General features: G+C 41.1%; 1 protein-coding gene across 1 annotated transcript in view; it reads left to right on the top strand.

Moving 5' to 3' along the window:
* Positions 1–20,046, top strand: part of COL3A1 (collagen type III alpha 1 chain) — a 70,856-nt gene that overhangs the window by 12,954 nt on the left and 37,856 nt on the right. The window contains exons 2-5 of the mRNA XM_024198087.3: positions 10,691–10,902; positions 13,333–13,386; positions 14,050–14,157; positions 17,048–17,110. Coding sequence (XP_024053855.1) covers positions 10,691–10,902; positions 13,333–13,386; positions 14,050–14,157; positions 17,048–17,110 — 437 coding nt within the window. The remainder of the gene's footprint in view (positions 1–10,690; positions 10,903–13,332; positions 13,387–14,049; positions 14,158–17,047; positions 17,111–20,046) is intronic.

Consider the following 20,046-nt stretch of genomic DNA (forward strand, 5'->3'; position numbering starts at 1 on the left):
GGCTAATGAACGAGTATATACGGTAAATTTTATTGTTTGAAATGCTCACTTTATGAATGAAGGCACAGCGTGATCATTTCTTTGTGCTTACCCCATTATCAGTTCAGAAATGAGTGGAAAATCTTGCAATGTGTTCATTTCAAGTGTTGAACACCAATTGAAACCAGTGAGACTGTTGTGTAAAAATCACAGGCAGAATATAGTCCTTATTTCAGAATGATCCTTGTCTTGCATGCATAGCTGAATTAGCATCAGATATTTTATTAAGAACATCACCTATGAATGTTAAAATGCAATAATGACTGGATCACAAAAAAAGGCTAGATTAAATACAGTGACATAGACACAATTGTTTTAAACCACATTATCACTGAGACAAACGATATCATTAGTCTACTTAACACAAAGAACAAGATTTACTATTCTTAATCCAAACACAACTGAAAAAGGTAATGAAAGTGCCAATAATCTGAGTTTCTAACAAACAAAAGGCATATCACAGCACCTGGAAACTCATAGTAGAGAGAGAAGAAAAGAGTAACGATAGCATGATATGCAATTCTTTCCACTGATCAAATAGATGTCCTTTGGTCGCCACTGTGCATTGTCATGGAAGTGGGGTGCTGTATGAATCTTCTCACTGAGGTAAGGTCCCGTCTCAAACTCATGAGGGCATAGCAGCAGCATTAGCACTATTTTGTACTACCCCTCCTCCTCACTGTGCACCTCTGTTGTGGGGTGAGGGGCTAGGACAGCAGCTGGCAGGGGATCCATCAGCACAGGTCTAAATAGTACCATTTTGGAAAAGTCCAGAAAGTAACGAAAATGCATTGGCCCTCCATCCAATTGTCAAGGCTTTGTGTGGGTGTCCTAAGATACTCTCCCCCCCCCCCCCCCCCCCGGATCTCAAGACAACTGTGTGCTTTGAGAAATTAGCCCCTTTCCCACCTCCCACCCCTTTCCCACCCCCTCCCTCATGTTCCAATGGGATTCTCTAAGGAAAGACCACAAGATGAACCTCATTGATTTTCCTAGGCTAGGTCTACACTACAGCGGGGTTCCGACCTAAGATACGCAACTTCAGCTACGTGAATACCGTAGCTGAAGTTGCGTATTTTAGGTCGGCTTACCTGGCGGTGAGGACGGGGGAAAGCCGACCGCTGCCGCGCTGCCGCCGACTCCGCTGCCGCCTCTTGTCGAGGTGGATTTCCGGAGTCGACGGCAGAGCAATCAGGGATCGATTTTACCGCGTCCTCACGAGACGCGGTAAGTCGATCCCCGATAAACCGATTGCTACCCGCCGGATCGGCGGGTAGTGAAGACGTAGCCTTTGTCTGTGGTGTGGGGTTCTCTCGCATGAGGATAACCTGGACCTAAATCAACTAATAATGTTCACTAGTAAGCTGAACTAAAGATGACATCAGAACTTATTGCTCTGGAAATCATGACTGTGTTGTAAAAAAGAATATTATTCCTTTAAGTGTGGAATAATGGGCAGGCACAGATGGACTCTTTAGTCATCAAGCAGATGTCTTCTTGATATAATTATCCTTACTAGCTGAGAGAAAGGGAAGAGAAATACCAGTTGTAGGGTTGCAATCCTCCTTCAGGCTACATGCTTGTAGGATCACAATTAATAGATGATAGAATTGCTTATAAATAGCAACTTTATATATTGGAGGATTGGGTTTTCCCCCCATATACTATACCAGCTAATCATTAATTTAGGACCAGCTTCTGCCACACTTACTCATATTAAGTTGTACCTTACTCTGTGAAAACTCCAATTGAAGCCGATGGGACCACTTACAGAATTAAGATGCTGCTCAGTGTGTGTGAGGATGGAACAGTCTGATCCTAAATTAATGAGTAACTGGTACAATATGAAAAACAATGGAAAAATACTATTTATATCATCAGTTTTCTGAAAACAGCATCTCTTTTGCACTCTCAGAAATTGCTCCTCTAATTAACTATGTGTGCAATTCCTAGCGCTTCACTATCTAAATGGCTTTGAAAATGGCCTAATCCTGGACCTCTCTGGTAGGAAGAATCTTCCTTGGCCAGCAGGGAGGGGGGAAGAGGGAAAAAGCTGGCAAGCAACCATCCATATTTTCCCCCTTTTCCAATCCCAACCATCTGTTTCACCTATTTCTCTGTGCTGGAACAGTGTTTTGCAGGGTAACTCCCACATAACTTCTACTCACAGTGACGTGGACAGGGATATGTGCTGTCTCCTGTCTATAGATGGTTTGCAGATCTCCTTCTTACTCTTCCCTACTGGGATAACTCCCCTTAGGACTGCATAGCCAATGTATGCAGTGTGCTTGGACTTACTTGTATAGGATTAGGCCCTCAATTCTTTATTCTTCTCACAACAAAAACTGATTTCTGTGAACTCTTATATGTGAACTGTCAGAAGGCCTATCGTTACTATTGCAAATGTTAATGTGTATCTATGTGCTACACATCCTACAGAGTTCAAAGACATGCTAACCTCTTAGCCCCTTCAAAAATCCCAGCCTAAGTGAATTGCCCAAGGTCACACGGACAGTTTGTGGCAGAATCTACAACTCCCAACCCTATGCTTTAAACAATTCCCCACTATGAAGCACATCCCCACTGCAACTGTTATAGCATGTCCACTTGTATACTTGGGAGAAACATGGCTTATCAAAATGGATTAAATTAGTTATAGAAGATGACCATTTGAGGGCAATTAAAGTTGAGACAATGTCTGTAGCTCTTTTTTTTAAAAAATCCCATCTAGTTAAAATATTTCTCTGCTTATTTCTCCATCTCTAGATATAAATCCTATGAAGCAGAAAGTGTTTCAAACTTCTCCTGTACTTAGCACTTATCCAATTGCACAAAGTTCCAAACAGCTCAAATTTTTGGCCCAGCAAGCCAATGAGTTCATTATGAGAGCCCATTTGTTTCCATTACTGATCTTAGTATGGAATGATCATGTTTGCTTTTCTTATAAACATCCTCATCATAACAGTCAGAGAGTCCATACCATTTGCTACAAGGTAGGCATTTTGGCATTCTGCTTTTCTGTTCAGTAAGTGGAAAGGAATGCTGTTTCAAAAGCTGGGATGGTAAAACTTGTTAATGTTCCCATAAATCTATTCCAGAACAAAAAGGAACTACAAAATCTTCCCTCTATATTAAACAACTTCTTTCCTTTCTACTTTATCCACATTTTCAATCAACATTGTTTTACATTGAGGAAATACCTAATAAATAGAGCATTTAAAAAGAATTATTAAAGCACTGTTAGAATTAGCTACTTTAAATAGTGTGTAGATTAGATTTAGGTTTAGTGTCCCAAAATAGGTGAGAAATAAGAAAGCATAGATTACAAACACTTAAGGGGAGATTTCAAAAGCATCTGAGGGCCCTGACCCAAAGTCCGTTGAAGTCATTGGAAAGACTCTCCTTGACTTCAGTGGGGTTTGGATCAGGTCCAAGTAATTTAGGAGCAAATGTCCCATTGAAAGTCAAAGGGTCTTGTACTCCTAAATCCCCTAGGTGCTATGAAAATCTTCCCCAGTTTATGGCCTCAATCTAACTCCCCTTAAAGTAGTAGGAAAGGTTCTCATTGACTTCAGACAGCTTTGGATCAGACCTAACAGAATAGACTTTTTCATTTTAGTTTCCCCACCCACGATTGAAAGCCCTTATGTAAGGTACTGGCTTTTGTGTACATGGACGACTGCCCTCTACAAGTATATCTTCACTGAAAAAAAAAAAAAAAAAAAAGGATGTGTTCTTAACTTGGGTTTACTGACCCACCTTAGCTAACTCCAGTTAATACAACTGTGATTACACAGAAACTCAGCTTTTCACTCAGATCAGCAGCTTGTGTTTAAGACTATAGGGGAACCTTGGGTTGAACTTGGAGGGATGGAATCACATCTGTCAGATGTTCTTGGTTTTCTCACCCTCTAGTAGCTGGTCTGAAAACAAGTTATAAATCCTGCTACTAATGCAGCTACTGGAGATTTCACTTCATCCAAAGAGAAGAAGGTCTGTGGTTTTGGAGAGTAAATGTAGATCTTTCCCCCCTTTCATATATATGTGGTTAGCTGAGGATCATGGTGTCTGAGCAAATGTAAAGCAAAAAATGACGACATGACAGGCCAGTTCCTGAGGCCATTGAATTCAATAGCAAAATTCCCATTTATCTCAGTGAAATCAGGATTATATCCCATGTCACAGCTGTCCTCCCTCCATAAGAGGATGTCCAGATATGCTTTCCTACTGCAGTTATCTGAACCCATTCATATATCAGCCAGATTGAGTCCTTTCAGAGCAACATGATGTATTTCCTGTCAACACTGCGTGTTCTGCCTCCACCCTGTTGCTAGCCTGGTTAGCAAATAGGAATTTTGGAGTCCAACTCAGAACCAATGTATGAGACAGGATAACATGTTGTGATTTCAGTGCTGGGGGAAAGCCTGCCTTTAGGAAATCTTTAAGATCTGAACACTTAGGGAATGTTGCACAAAAACTCTGACGGTACATAAATTTTACAACAGAAAGCTATTTATATTTTGTAAAATGTCTTGCAGATGTTCAAGGATTTATTATTTATTTACACAAATGCTGGCAAGCCATCACAGTCATTCTCAAAGAAGCCATTACAACTAGTGCTTTGAGAACTGGGATCAGGTTTGATCTATTGGCTATTTGTTCTTGATACTTTATGAAATCTTAGTCTTTATATAAACAAGTAGGAACCAGCAAGAATATCTGGTTAAGGCAAATATTTGACTATTTTAGCCACAAGTTTAGAACTAGACGAGTCAGCCTTTTTTATATCCCTATTATTTCTATGTATCACTTGTGAATGTTTTAGCACAGATCAGCTTTCCAGACTATTCTGGAGCTGTCTTTTAGTCTTTATGTGTAATGGATGATGCATTATGTCATAGCATGCTGACACACAGATCTACATCTGAGTATCAAGGGGGTGTCTTGAGCAGGCTAAATCAACCCAGATGTAATTTTCCTCTGGAAAACCTATTTAATACTTTAATTCTGCCAAAAGCCTCAACGATTTGTTCTGCAGTTCTTTCAGCTTATTTCTTAACTGATTTAATGAAATCCAGAAAGTTAGAAGCAAGTACGAAAGTCATTATAGCCAGATGTCTGTGTATTCTAGTCTTCTTTCTGTTAAATGATGCCATCTACTGTAAAATAAAAGAATGACAATATTACAAGACTGTTTAGTGAAATCAGGTTTATTTATTACCATTAAATTATCTCAGTCATTTTATCAGACAATTGAAATGCCTTTGATTTTCATTGATACAATTTAATTTCATGGAGGAAAAAAATGAAAACCATGTTTTACTAATTATGAAAAATTGTGCTTTGAGACAAGGTCCTATTTTGTGATAGCCGTTGAGAATAGCGGACTGGAAAACAGGGATTTTTCCACCAACAGTGGTAGGCTATGCTAACTATGGGCCCTATCCTGCTCCCCACTGGAGCTGTACCATTAAGTTCAATGGGAACGGGAGCAAGCCTTATACATTTCGGACAAGAAAGTAACAAAACTATGTTGATGTAATAGGATTTGAGAAAACCTGGAACTGTGAAAATGTGAATCCTTGCACTTAACTTTCTGGAGAATATGAAAGTGATATTCTTGAGCAATTGTAGTTAAAGACAAGCTGCAGTTCGCAAAAAGCAGACAAATAGGGATATTTGGAGCTGAAAATCTCAACCTTAAAAAAGGGAAGTCAACAAAGACATTTTAAAATGCTTAGTTTTATATTTTATATATATATAAATGTGTGTGCATGCATGTATATATGCTCATGCACAAATATGTACACATTTATACACTCACAATGGCGCACATGCACTCGCCAGCATGATGTTCTTTAGCTATGGATAAGTGAACTAGAGTAAGAGAAAGGGCCCATTCCCTTCCCACAGCAAGGTGGCATAGGAAGCAGATACTTTAGCTACAGAGAAGGAGTTATAAAGATGGGGTGAGTAGCTCTGGAGGGGAGTATGCCTCTGCTCTCTATGCCCACCAGGCTGTGCTATGGGGCAGATCTTGCTATCCCCCTCACTCTGCTCTCCCTGGTGCCGGGGGTGGGGGAGCGGGGGGGGGGTGTTCCTCATTTGGGCATTGTTCCTCCAGACAGCACACGCACACACACACACACGTCAGACCCACCTGCTTGACCTCAGGAGCACTCAGCAGAGGCATCCCTGAGCCCCTTTGCATGAGTCATTAGTAATACTGTAGGATGGCTTTCATTACAGAATGCTACTCTTCTTGATTTTAAAACACACTTTAACCGTTGCCTAGTGAGGAAATGTTGTCAGCCAGTCGTCTTCTGAGAAAGCAACAAGTTCACCATTGCCCCCTGGCAAATGTTTTGTTTTTTTTCATTAACAACCAATTATGAATGAGCTCATTTATCAAAGTACAGAAAACATTTCTTATGGAAACATTCAGCAATTAGCTAAGAGAATACCAGTTTTTCCCCCTTGTGACTGGGTGTAATGTCCTGACAGAACTGACTTCTACAATGTTAGATGTGGGAATCCAGGCAGCCATTTTAGAAGCCTGGAACAAAAAAACTTCTTTAGCTATATATAATGCTCAAAAGAGCTGTTTAAAACTAAAGCAAAGTGGCCATCTTGGATTTCTTCTGTGAGACGAGAGAATTCAAGCAATTGCTTAAGGGGAGTCGCATCTTACGCGGGAGTTAGGTTCTAAAGTCAGCATGTAAGGCGAAAATCACGTATAGTCAAACGCTCATTGAGTGGAATGGCGGGCGGAATCGCCCGCACTACAGGTACAGTATTTAAATTGTTATTTTTCTCTTTTTTGTTTTGTTTTGCCGAGTCCATATAGTTAAAATCGCATACGTTAAATGCGCCTATGATGCGACTCCACTGTACTTTTTTGTTTTATTTTGGGGATTTTGCGAGGTAGTGCTCAGGTAGCTTTAAATTCAGCCAACAAGATGCCTAAGTGGGGAGGGCCGGGGATGAAAGTAGGCAAATCTAACAGACAATGGACAGAGCAATGCACAGTAACAGAAGTTGAACATCCCTGATGCTGTGACATTCCTGATGCTCAGGCATAGGTTTCACTAGGAAAAGTAAAACTGGGGAGAAAAGGAGCTACTGAGCTGGGAGAGGTGGAGGTAATAACCAGCTCATGAAATGATATAGCTATCTGTAAATAATAATTTAAGACTCAGAAAAATTTAACTTCCACCCTGAAATAACACATCAAGAATGCCCCTGTCCAGATAGTAGCCCCAGTACCATGTTCATGGTAGCTCAAATAATAATCTGAAAATTCTCACTCCTCCTTAAGCAGAGAAGCATCCCACATCAACATCTTTCCAACTAGGGCTTATCATGGCCCAAAGAGGAGAGGGCTTCCCTCCCTTAGCCACCTTGTTCGCTCGGTTCATCTGGCCTCTCAACTGTTCTTAGCCAATAAGAGAAGTAATATCTGCCACCAGATGAGAACAGCTGATTGGTATGAAGAGACTGGGAGCTCCTGCTCAACCACAAGGAAGCGCTCTTCTGCAGGGCACAGGAACACTACTGATACTCTGACCAGGATCTCACTTGACTTGGAAATTTGCCAGGCACCTAAGACACTTAGGTCCTTGATCAATGCTATTATTAGTGCTTAAAGTCCTAATGAAAGATGTTAACAATAATAAGAGTTTTTGCCTCAATAACCCCATGGCCACTACAAAAAAAACACATTATGTTTGCCTTAATGTTTATGTTTGATAAATGCTTCCAGTTTGCATCTGCCTTTATCTGTAATCAGTAAAGTTCGTGATTGCAGGAAAAACTTGCATTGTATCAGTGCCGTCACTTAAAAAAAGAATACAACTGTGCTTGAATCCTGCTTTACTGTGAGCCCAAGGGGATTCAGATGTAAATCTGTAATGTTACTGTTGAATCAAAATCATCTGCTCCAGCCTTTGTAGCTTCCTGCAACATCTGATGACTTGTGGACAGTTCTGAAATATATTCTATTTAATATAATATATTCAATTCTGTTTGATGCTATTTGCTTGCAACAATGGGATTTGAGACCAAGCTCTTCCGCACTAAGAGCATGAGTTTCTGCACCACTTGAGCTAAAGGGTGAAGGTAATTTTTTCAAAAGTCCAATTTTCAGAAGTGACTTGGGCACTAGGCATCTAAGACCTATTGACTTTCAGTGAAATGTAGGCTCCTATGAAAAACACAAAGAGCAGCAAAGGCAGGATTCAGGTGGTAGCTCCTCATTCAACCAGCCCAGAAGATTTTGGTTCCTTCCTACAAACCCCATCCTCTGAAGTTAGCAGCACAGCCTGCAAGTGACACTGTGTACCTGAAAAACAGTGCACTGCTTTGTGTATTAGAACAGACAAGAGGGAAGCAGGAAGAGAGGAACTTCATGGCTGACAGAGGGGAGAGACTGGGGTGGTAGTAAGGGAGGGGAAGGGAGTAAGACATCTGGAGAGGATAGGGAAAGAAAGAAGAGTTTGTGGAGGAGATTGGGGGGGCGGGAAAGGGAGGTGGACAGATGGAGGCAGGAAGACTAGAGGCATAAGAGGGAATGAAATGGGGAGGGACCAGTCATAGGAGGAATGCAGATGAGAAAGAGACCAGGAGTGTCAGTCAATAGAAGGCAGGGCGTCTGAGAGGAGAAGGCATGGGAATGGAGGGGAGTGAGAAAGCAGAAGGAATATGGGGTAGAAAGAAACTATGGAGACAAGAATAAGAGGGAGGAAGACGGACATCAAGGAAGATGGAGGGAGCAGTGAGAATGAATTATGGGCAGGGCCGGTTCCAAGTTTTTTGCCGCCCCAAGCAAAAAAATTTTCCCGCGCCCCCTGGCCCCGCCCCAACTCCGCCCCTTCCCCGCCCCATTCCAACTCCTTCCCTAAATCCCCAGCCCTGCCTCCTCCCCCGGGCGCGCCGCATTTCCTCTCCTAGCCCTCCCTCCCTGGCAGAGAAGTGGAGCGGCGGCGCACTCGGGGGAGGAGGCGGAGTTGAGCTGGGGGGGAACGGTTCCTCTGCCCCCCCAGGGTTACTTCCTGTGGCCCTCCCTGCGCCCCCCACGGCTGCAGCTCACCTCCGCTCAGGGCCAGCTCCTGGCTTTTTGTGTCCCAAGCAAAAAAAAAATGGAGCCGGAGTGCCGCCCCTTGGAAAGTGCCGCCCCAAGCACGTGCTTGGAGCGCTGGTGCCTAGAGCCGGCCCTGACTATGGGAGTGGCAAAAATGCATGGGAGGGAAAGAGAAACTCCAGACAGGAACTGGAGGGAGGAGAGACAGATCAAGGTGCGTGGGCAGTAATGGAGAACAGAGAGTACACTGGGATGCAAGCCAGGATGTAGAGGTTTGGAGGAAAGAGAGAGGGCAGATGGGGTAGGGATAGAAGTTGACATAAACTCTGGCTCAGTCTTGTACTCTATGAGTAGAACCACTGAGACATTTGATGCTATTCTAAGTTGCCCATGTGACATCAGTGGTACTTCAAGGGCACACCTATGAAATATATGTTTAAAAATATATCTGGAGTTCTTATAAAATCTATTGAGAAAGTAGCATAAGAGGGTGATGAATACTGGTAAAGTTATGTATACACACACACTTTTTATATTGATTAAAATTTAAAATGGTTATGTGGGGTTAGTTTGGATTTGTGAAAAATGTAGCGCTAAATAAGTACGGAAAGTTGTTATTGAAAATAGGGGATCCAAGGCAAAAGCAGACAAGCTTTTGCTGTAACAATACTTGAGGGCAACCATTACAGAAAATAAATAAAATGAAATACCTTAGGTCACTGTCAGGGATGTCCAGGTGGGTTTTCTATGTTGTTGACAGAATATTATGACTAAAGCTATGTGCATAATTTGTAACCAAGAATCTCTTCAGATACTACAATTACAGGGACTGTATCAGTACACAGACAGATAATTAACTTCTTTTTGTATTTGTGAAATGACTTGGTCTTGGAAAGACTGTGAACGACCTGAACAGTTTTTAAAGCAAGAAACTCCATTTTTAAAGCAAAAATGTTCCTTGTTTTTTCCATAGATAAACTTTCCTGGAACTAAAGAAAGTTTCACTTATTTGCTATAGTGAACATGGATATTCATTTTAAAAGCTCTCCCGAACCCAACCTGCCAAGTGCGTTAAACCAGTCTGTGGACTGTACGTCATTTTCAATGTGTGTGGAGACTAGAGAGTTTTTTCTTTTTACTGTAGATCTTTGTGTATGCATGTGTGCGCACGTGCACTAAAGTGAATAGTTTAACACTTTGGACCCATTCGCCTATTTATTGGTGCTGTGGCGCTCTATTGCAGATTATACAATCATTCTGCCCGGGGGACCTGATCCAAAGGCTACTGAAGTCAATAGACTCTGAATGATTTCAGTTGGCTTTGGATCAGGCCCATAGAGCTTCCATTGATGTCAGTGGGATTATCACCTGGAGATCTAGTGCAGACTGTGCATTTCCCAAAGCAGATCTCTAGGGTGGTTGGAGGAGAGGAGAATTTGGCCCTTGTCATTAATGAGACATGTTTAAAATAAAACCTCCAGGTTTCAGTTTCATTTTCAAAATCCCATTTGAAGTATTATTGAGCATTGGTGGTTGCTACACATCTTACATTTTCTTTCATTCCTTTTCCAGTTATAGGGGCATGTACACATCTTGGGCAAGTGTACGCTGACAGGGATGTTTGGAAACCAGAACCATGCCAAATCTGTGTGTGCGACTCAGGATCTGTTCTCTGTGATGACATCATCTGTGATGATCAAGATATAGCAGACTGTCCCAACCCAGAGATTCCATTTGGAGAGTGTTGCCCTGTTTGTCCACGGGTAACAACAACTCGTGAACCTGTAAGTGTAATCTGTTTCTTTGAGACATGAATTGTCCTTGATCCACATTTACCCAAATCATTTGTCCATCCATCCATACTTATGTATTTTAAGTACTCTTTATTCAGCGTAAAGCCTTTAATATCTAATAACTGTTAAGGATGGGCAAACCACTTTGGATGAAATCAGAACTAACCTAAACCTTCACTAAAACTTAACCAACCCTTTAATAAAGTTCAAAAATCCTTTCTCCCCGTTACTTTTCCTTTTCTTGCATCTCTGTATTTCCTGATCCTAGCAGAGGATTGGAACCAGAAATGATGATAAAATACAGTGGAAATGTTGTTCTTGCCATATATTCCATCCACTGAAAGCAAGAAGTTCCAGTAACCTCATAAGAAGGTTTTTCTCACAAGAATTCTTGCTTAATTTTACAAACGCAGAAGGTTCTGATCAGAGGCAACCCATGCCTGCCAATAGTGGGGGGGAAGGGGCGGAGTGAGGGCAGCCAGCTTCAGCAGTGTTACGAGTATGCTCAGTCCATGTGAGTATGCTCAGTACAAGCTAAGCAGCAAATCTGGGGTGGAGGGGCTGACCCTGCCCACCCCCCCTCCCACAAATCTAGTTCAGATCAACTTCAGAGAAGGAATGAAATGGTAGGTGCTTATTAGTAATAAAGCAGAGCCACAAAATTTGGGCTGTAACTTTCCCAAAGTTCAGTGTTGTTAGGATCCAGAGTTCAGGTTCAACACGTTCTAATAACACTTGCCAGCCACAAAGCTCAGATCCAGATCCAGATCTAGATCCAGACTGAAATCTTCACAGCGAGTGGTGATGTTCAGATGCAGGGCTTTGATTCAGGCCCATTTCTCTGTCACTCATATCAAACAAAACTTCAGAATCTTTTGAGAGTCAACCACCAATACTCTGATGCACAGAAGTTCTGCAAACAACCTATTTCTGACATAATGCTCAGTTTACATGCATGAAATCAAACAAAGCCTAAGTGTGCAAACTAACTAAACTAAGCACTATTTATAGCACCATGTAAATATTGTAGGCCTAATTTGCTTCTCACACCAATCTTACATGATTGTACAGTAACTCCATTTTCTTTAGTGCTGCTGTTACTGATTTACTAGTGTAAATGAGAGGTCAGTCATTTAACTTATTTAACTTATCATGAACCCATGTTTAGAAGACAACATTATTTAAAAGCAGAAACAACAACAGTTTAATCAGCTTGAGCTGATAAATTTAATAGTTTTGCAGGTTTTTATTACAATCAGTAATAATTGTGTAGAGCCTCATCCTAAATTTCTGGCTCAAGAAAAACTGCTGAATGCAATCAAGTATTTTCTGGGTAGGAATTAAAGGAATGGGCCCTTAAATTAGTAAAATGAATTATTGAGGGTTGTGCATACATAACATTTGGATATTCATTTTAGATTAGCGTCCCAAGGCAAGGGGAGAAAGAAAGCAGACAACGATTACTTTAATATATAGGGACATATTATGCCCTGGCTTACAACATGTATAACGCCATGAAAGCAAGTGGGTTTGCACAAGGGTGTGAATGAAGGCAGAAAGTGTCTTATGCAGACATTTAATTGGACTTTATCATGAGATTTCCGCTGATTCCAAGTGTAGGCTGTCTTAAAATGTTTAAAGAATGGCTGGCTCCAGCAATTACACGGCTTTCTACTTTCTCATCTTGAGTTCTTCTTTGGCTCCAGTGGTTGAAGCTTGCAGTTTTTGTACTGAAGCTCCTAAGTTTGAGCCCTATTTGATTAGCTCTGTGGCTTTGGACCATAAGGGAGCTGTAGGAGGCTTCCATCAACCCCCCTTCTGCTCTATACATGAGTCATAAGGCTACTGTGGGTCAGGATTGGGCATAATGAAACTTCACTCTGTAAAGTCTAAGATTCAGATCAACATCCACTGCTACAGTTAGAAATAGCACTAACAAAGAGGCCAATAATCAGCATCTGAGGATGTTGAGGGTCACCGATAATTATGTGTTGAAAGTCAAATAAACACTTTTTTTCTGGGAAATGAGGCTGAAAAGGTTTGTCTGTTATTGATATGTGAATTTAATGGATTGGAAGGAAACAAGAAATATATTCCCCATGCATCTCCATAGTGAAAGCACACAGGGTAAAATCCTGGCCCCACTGCAGTCAATGGCAAAGCTCACATTGACTTCAATAGGTCAGGATTTCACCCACAGCACCTGTGTCAAGAATGGCCAAGGGTATGTCACATGATGGATGCTCCTTCATTTGGCAGTAGAAACATAGTTTTAAATGTTGATGTGGAAATGACCAATTTAGTTTAGTACAGCTGTATTTCCATTGTTGTTTAAACAGTTTTTCCTACCTGTTAAATATGCTGCACTTTATCAATACTAGGTTTGATTCCTTTGTATGTTTTATTGTTTTGTTTTTCTAGACTACTAGAACTCCTATCAATAATAATGTTGTCAAAGGCCAAAAGGGAGAGCCGGTAAGTGATATCAGATTCTTCAAATAAATTTAAAATCACAAAGGGCCAAATACTGCAAAGTGCTCTGTGTCTCATGCAAGCTGGTGAGAAACCTCAACTCACGTTTATATCTTCATCATGGAGGATTGGGCCCTAAGATTATTGGACTCTGTTGGCCAAAATCTGCTCATAATGTAAATTCAGGATAATCCCATTTGCTTCAGCAGAGTTACTCCGGATTTATATCAGTAGAAACAGAGAGGAGAAAGGAAAATTTGGCCCAAAGTGTATATAAATTTGTAATCTTTTTAAGAATGTTTCTGCACAGTAGAAAGAATCCTTCTGTGCTTCATTAACAGTGTTCCTTTTTATATGGAACTATGTCAATCTATTTTTGAATATTTCTAGCGTGTACAAGCCAGTCACTTATAATCAGGCTCAACAGGCAAAGATGTTTTTCCTTGTATGTATTTTTGTACTTCCTCTTCTCTACTTATTTGAACTGTAAACTTTATTCACATTTAATAGAAAAAAAATCTCTTTTACAATATGCACTATCATATGGGGCCAGATTTTACATCTGTTAACTTCAGCCTGGGCAGGATTTGGTCCGTGATGCACCAGATAGCAACATATTGAAAGACAAATACAAATATTAACTCTTGTCTATTTTGAACTTTCTAGGGTTCTCCTGGAACTCATGGATCACCTGGCTCCCCTGGACTCCCAGGCAGTCCCGGCTCTCCTGGCCAGCCTGGGGTCTGTCAGTCGTGTCCCTCTATAAATGGAGGAGTAAGTCATAATTATTACATTTAGCTCTGAAGGTGTTGCTTATAAGCTCTAAGGGTGAAACTGTCACCCGCCCTACATGTAGGGTGGAATATATTTATTCCAATGTTCACCCTACCTGTGTCATATGGGTCTCTGTGCAGCAGGAAGGCTAGCCTGAGTAGGGCTGATACTTCTGTTCTGACATGGATGGGCTCTACAGATGGGTAGGGAGTGGAAAAATCTTGATTCTTCCTCCTACCCTCAAAACACCAGCCAGCAGAGATGAGCTGGCACTGTTAGCCCAAAACAGATTAACTATGGTCTACACCAGGGGTCTCAAACTCAATTTACCTTAAGGCCAGGGCCAGTCCTCAATTCCTCCCAGCGGGCCAATAATGTCCATGCTGCCCAGAACCCATCCACCCCCAAAACTCCGCCCCCCCCAAAAAAAACTCCACAGGGAGGGGCCGCCAGACATGTGGAGCGAACAGGCAGACACCACTCAGCTCCGCTGTACTGCTGGGGCCCCGGGCCATTTTAAATCGCCTGTGGGAGGAACGCCCAGGAGCGGCAGGTGGAGCCAATGGAGAGAGCTGGCCCCAAAACTGCTGGAGCCCCGCGGACCACATTGGGGAGGTTCGTGGGCCGCAGATGGCTCGCGGGCCACAAGTTTGAGACCCCTGGTATACACAGATCAGAAGATGGGCTGTCTGTAGATCCCACCTCCCCCCCGCATCTATCATTGTGTGATTTATTAAGACAGAGACAGAATAAGATGTAACACACAAATATTTATTATGCCACTAGTCAGTAAACTAGACAAGGATCCCCGCTTCAGACAATAAACAACATAAGCAAGACACACTCAGTTGTTAACAGTTACCAGAGCATGAAGCTCAGAGCCCTTGAACCCCCTTAACCTATGGATGTAAAACAGAGGAAAACTACAAAAACTATTACAATATCATATCCTGAAGACAGGGACACAATGATAAAAACCGACAGGGATAGTGGTGAAAATCGGGGGCACTGGACACCAAACAGGAACTCAGGAACTGGGTATTCTTCTCCCTCTAGACAGGTCCTCTGGGCAGGTCTTCTCCCTCTTGGGCAGATCTTCTCCCTCAGATAGGTCTTCGGTGCTTGCCCACGCAGTCTCTGCTTGACCTCGTAGTCCAGTGCAAGTATGTGCTCACTAATGGTGTGTAGCAGATGAGTGCAAGTATATTAATAGAAACCAAGAATCCAAAATCCTATGAGTCCTGGTCCCTCTGGGGCTCCTGGCAGCTAGCTGAACTGAGTGGGACACTGGCTGCCACTCAGATGGACAGCCCTGAGTGACAGGCCTGCCACTCACTAAATAACCTGCGGTTGCTAGGCAGATTATGGCTGTCACATGACTCTAACTGCCCTGACCTTTTCCCGCCTTAATTTGAAAAAGGCTGAAAGGGCACTAAATCATCTGAAGAGAAGGGTATCCAAGATGAAGTCTTAACTGTCCTTTTACAAATCCAGGATGGACAGTACATAAAACAGGTCAGAAACAGATTTTACCTAACATTTCCCCTCCTTGAAGATGTTATTGATTTCAAATAACTGTCTTCACACCTGTATTGCTCAAGCGACAGGTACTCTGGAGAATCTAGACTTGTTAGCTATCTTTCTAAGCTTTAACTTTACCCATCCTATCACCATGAAAACAAGGATAAGGGTAAGACCTTGAATAATCAAAATAACCAGAAAAGGATGCAGCAAAATTTGAACTTTTTACCACTCTTTTTAACACTCGCTCAATCTGTGCAGTGGAGTGATGCACTGATATCAGTAAACTCTTGCCCTCCTTTTCCAGGTCTTTTACTAAGGCTTCTAATTCTGGATGCTGTATTAATTGCTGTAGTGCATCGAGGTTGACCCCTATGTTCATAGGATCAACAAGTCTATACAGTTGATAGTCTTTAGTGATGGTTTGCACATTTAACTTCTCAGATGTAAACATAGTGTTGCATCCTTGTACAACAAGTGCAAAACATAGATAGAGATTCACATTTGGATAATTTTCAACAGGGTAAAAGAAGTTCACAAGGAACTTCCTACAAAAACTTCTTATACGCAAACAATTACTGTTGATCACAACGACCTGAGACTGGTTGTCTTGATGGGGTTCCAGATTATAATGACACTTGCCCTGATCGCTATTATGGCAGATATGGGGTCCTTGATAGACCTCTGTGGAACATATATATCCATGTTCCTCCTTCCAGACACATACATCTAGATTGACAAAGTGATATTCCTCTTGCTCTCTGAGTGCCCACTTAGGGATATCTATGGGTGCCATTATGGTATTATTATTCCCAAGGGGATCAGAGGATATACCCAATTAGTGCTGGCATTAGCAATAGTTCAGATGTGAGCTGTGATTTCTCTTGAGTCTGGATTATAAACAAAATCCAGCTTCCTTTGACCTCTATGGAAAAGTCTCCTATTGACTTCAGTGGGGTTGGACTAGGCCAATAGAGATGTGGTTTCAAGAGGAAACTTGGGAACAAGATCAAAAGGAGTGACCCGTGCTCTGGTAAGATGTTACCTGATAACATCTTGCCTGGGGATAAGAGAAGAGAGAATGGAGAAAGGCAGTTGGTTTCCTCAGAGCAGGCAGATCTGTAGTACAGTACAGGGTCAGCTGTATAGGCAGCTAAAGTAATTCTGATCACCAGGCTGGGCGCAAAGAAAGATGCAATAAGGGCTTCCATTTGGGATGACTTTTGAAACGTGCAGAATTGTAATTGTTAGAACATTGCTAAACAGCTTATATAAATGAGTTATTTCCAATACAGTGTGCCATATGAAGTGTGTATATTGCCTGATTTGATTTATAATGGACTCTCTTGTTTTGATATTTCTGTTGCAGAGTTTTTCTCCTCAGTATGACTCCTATGATACCAAGGCTGGTACTGGACAATATCCACTTTCTGTAAGATAGTAACCTTTTCTCTTTCCCTTTTTTAAGAGCACTTTTTCCTTTTGTAGATTGTATCTTGGATATTTATGCCTTTCCTATTGAACAAATAAGGTTATTTATTGAATTGCTGACTGCAAATGGAATAAGGTTTAAGGCAGAGTTTGTCCTGGAAGTATCATTCTAGGATAACTCCAAATGTATAGATTATATGAAACTGCATTGTCGCTTCATCCTTTACCATTTTTTCTCTTCATCTCTCCATCCCATTTCTGGATCTGCACTCTCTGCCCTTCCTCCCAACTGATTCTCTCTCACACAATACCTCTTTCCTTATTTTCATCTCTTCTCCTTTCTATATTCTCCTCACCTTTGTTCCCTGCCTCTTCCATTTTCTACCTCTCATTATTCTTCCCCAACTGCTTTTCTCTCCCCCACCCTGAATGCTTTTATCTCTCCCTTCCCCTTCTTCTTTCCGACAGCATTCAAGACCATTCATGCTCAATATAATCCTCTATCCCAGTTTGTATTTCCACAGTTCAAATATTGCTCTATGGCAAACCAATATATTCCTTTTATTGTCTTCCTTTTGTCCCAGATGCAGCCAGAGCATCCTACTGTGTTCTTTGTTATCCACAGCGCTTCAGACTATGCACTAAGGATGCTGAATCTGCCCATTAGGCCTGGCACAAACTTTTCAATATTTTTTTTATTAGCTCAAACACATGTTGGATGAAACAATCACATGTATGAGTTACTTCCTTCATAAAGTTCATCTAGAAAACATATCTGCTTAATTTTCTTTTTATGTACTAGGTTTGTAAGGTCATTCATCACAGCTAACATGGAGTGTCCTTACAACAGTGATATTCCATTGATAGATACAAGTGCCTTCTGACAGAGTCATGGAATACTGTGCAATCTCTAATGGACATTGTGAACTATTATCTGAAATTGGTTGCTGCTTCATTAGCTACAATCATTATTTCCTAGTCTACATAAGAAGGATTGTATGTCACATGGTGTACCAGATGAAAGCAGCACCAAACAAACATGTTATTTCTCTGGGTTCCATCAGATCATCGTATTGAATGAATGGTAGACTTCTTTTTACTGAACTGCAGTTCATTATTTTCTCAGTTTTGTTTTCTCTCATTTGTTTCTACCTCACTCATTTGTTCATTCGTTCATTCATTCATTTGCAGTTCCTTACAGATTTTACTCACAGCTTATCATATCATCTACATTCTGCTACTTGGCTTCCTAACATGAGATGTGCTGAACCACAGAGATAACAGAGATACACTGTAGTTCAACAGACATGGTTTCTACACTGTATTTTGGCATTTATATTAAAGAACTTATATTTCTCATATATGGTTCACTGGACAAGGGGCATGTTTTTAACCTGATTGAATAGCCTACATCAGGGGTCGGCAACCTGTGGCACGTGTGCCAAAGGTGGCACGCGAGCTGATTTTTAGTGGCACTCTGCTGCCAGTCTGGGGTTCCGGCCACCGGCCCCGTGCCAGCCGGGGTCCTGGCCACCGGCCCCGCTCAGCCCACTGCCGGCCTGGGATACCAGCCGCCGTCCCCACTCACCTCGCTGCACTATTATTTACTTTACATACAATAATAGTTTAATTATATAATATAGACATATAGAAAGAGACCTTCTAAAACATTAAAATGTATTACTGGCACTCGAACCTTAAATTACAGTGAATAAATGAAGACTTGGCACCCCACTTCTGAAAGGTTGCCGACCCCTGGCCTACATCCTTTGCTGTCTGTTTTTGCCATACTGTGTCCTGTCAAATTGTTTTACACTGCATCATAGAATAAAGTGATGTGATGTGAATAACAGACACATCTAAACATGCTATTCTGTATGTATTATAAATCTCAACAGCATTTGATTTTTGTTTTACTAAATTCTTGCTGTTAATTCAGGTAAATACCTAATCCAAGTAGTTGGAAAGGGTAATGGACTTATCTTTAGTTCAAATATATTTTCCTTATAGGTGGTTAACCATGACTGGTATTTCATTATCCACACATCTCTCCACCATTGTTATTACTATGTCCTTTCACTGCATGTTTGTTGGTCTTTTAACGGTACATGTCAATTTCTCCTCATTGGCTTTCATTTCCCTTACATAACTGTTCTCTTACTGTTTCTCTGAACCAACCATATTTTACAGCTAAACAATTCCCATTTATTCACAGTTTGGAGACAATGCTAACAAGCAAATGTCATTCTTAACTATGGATTTATTTCCTCATGTGTACTTTGAAAAATAACATGTTTTGTTCAGTTTGTAGCCACACATGGATGCAGCACCAGTCCAATTTCCTTTCATGTTAAATTAGTTCTAATAATCATACATGTAATGATATGAGCAAGTAGACTGACACAGTTCAAAGCCATTAGGTATACTTTATGATTGAGACACAACTACTACTGCGATTTTCTTTATCAAATCTGGACAAATATGTGAAATAGTATTTATAGTGGTTGGATTAATCTACTGTAGTGAAAATGAAGTTGATGTGAAATATATTTCCTGTGTTGTAAATCATGGAATATTACCTGTTCTGTGAAGTATATTATCTATGCTGTAAGTCATAGAACATATTTCCTCTGCTGTGGAATATATCATCTATTCTTTACATCATGGAATATTTTTCCTCTGCTATATAATATAGAATCCATGCTCTAAAGCATGGAATATATTTCCTATGCTATGGAGTATATTACTTCTGTTATAACTCAGATACGCCCACTGTATTGACTCTACCACATCAACTAAAGCTTAACTGAAGAAATTTTTTTATTTGAACAACTGAATGCAGGTCTAGCAAAACATAAGCAAAACTTACAGTTTTTTCCTCATGTTGCTGCATGCTTCCTTGTTTGTTGCTACTTAACTTATAGGTATTTAACATGC

This window comes from Terrapene carolina, unplaced genomic scaffold (assembly GCF_002925995.2).
Source record: "Terrapene carolina triunguis isolate 2854851 unplaced genomic scaffold, T_m_triunguis-2.0 Scaffold62, whole genome shotgun sequence".
NCBI classification, from domain to species: Eukaryota; Metazoa; Chordata; order Testudines; family Emydidae; genus Terrapene; species Terrapene triunguis.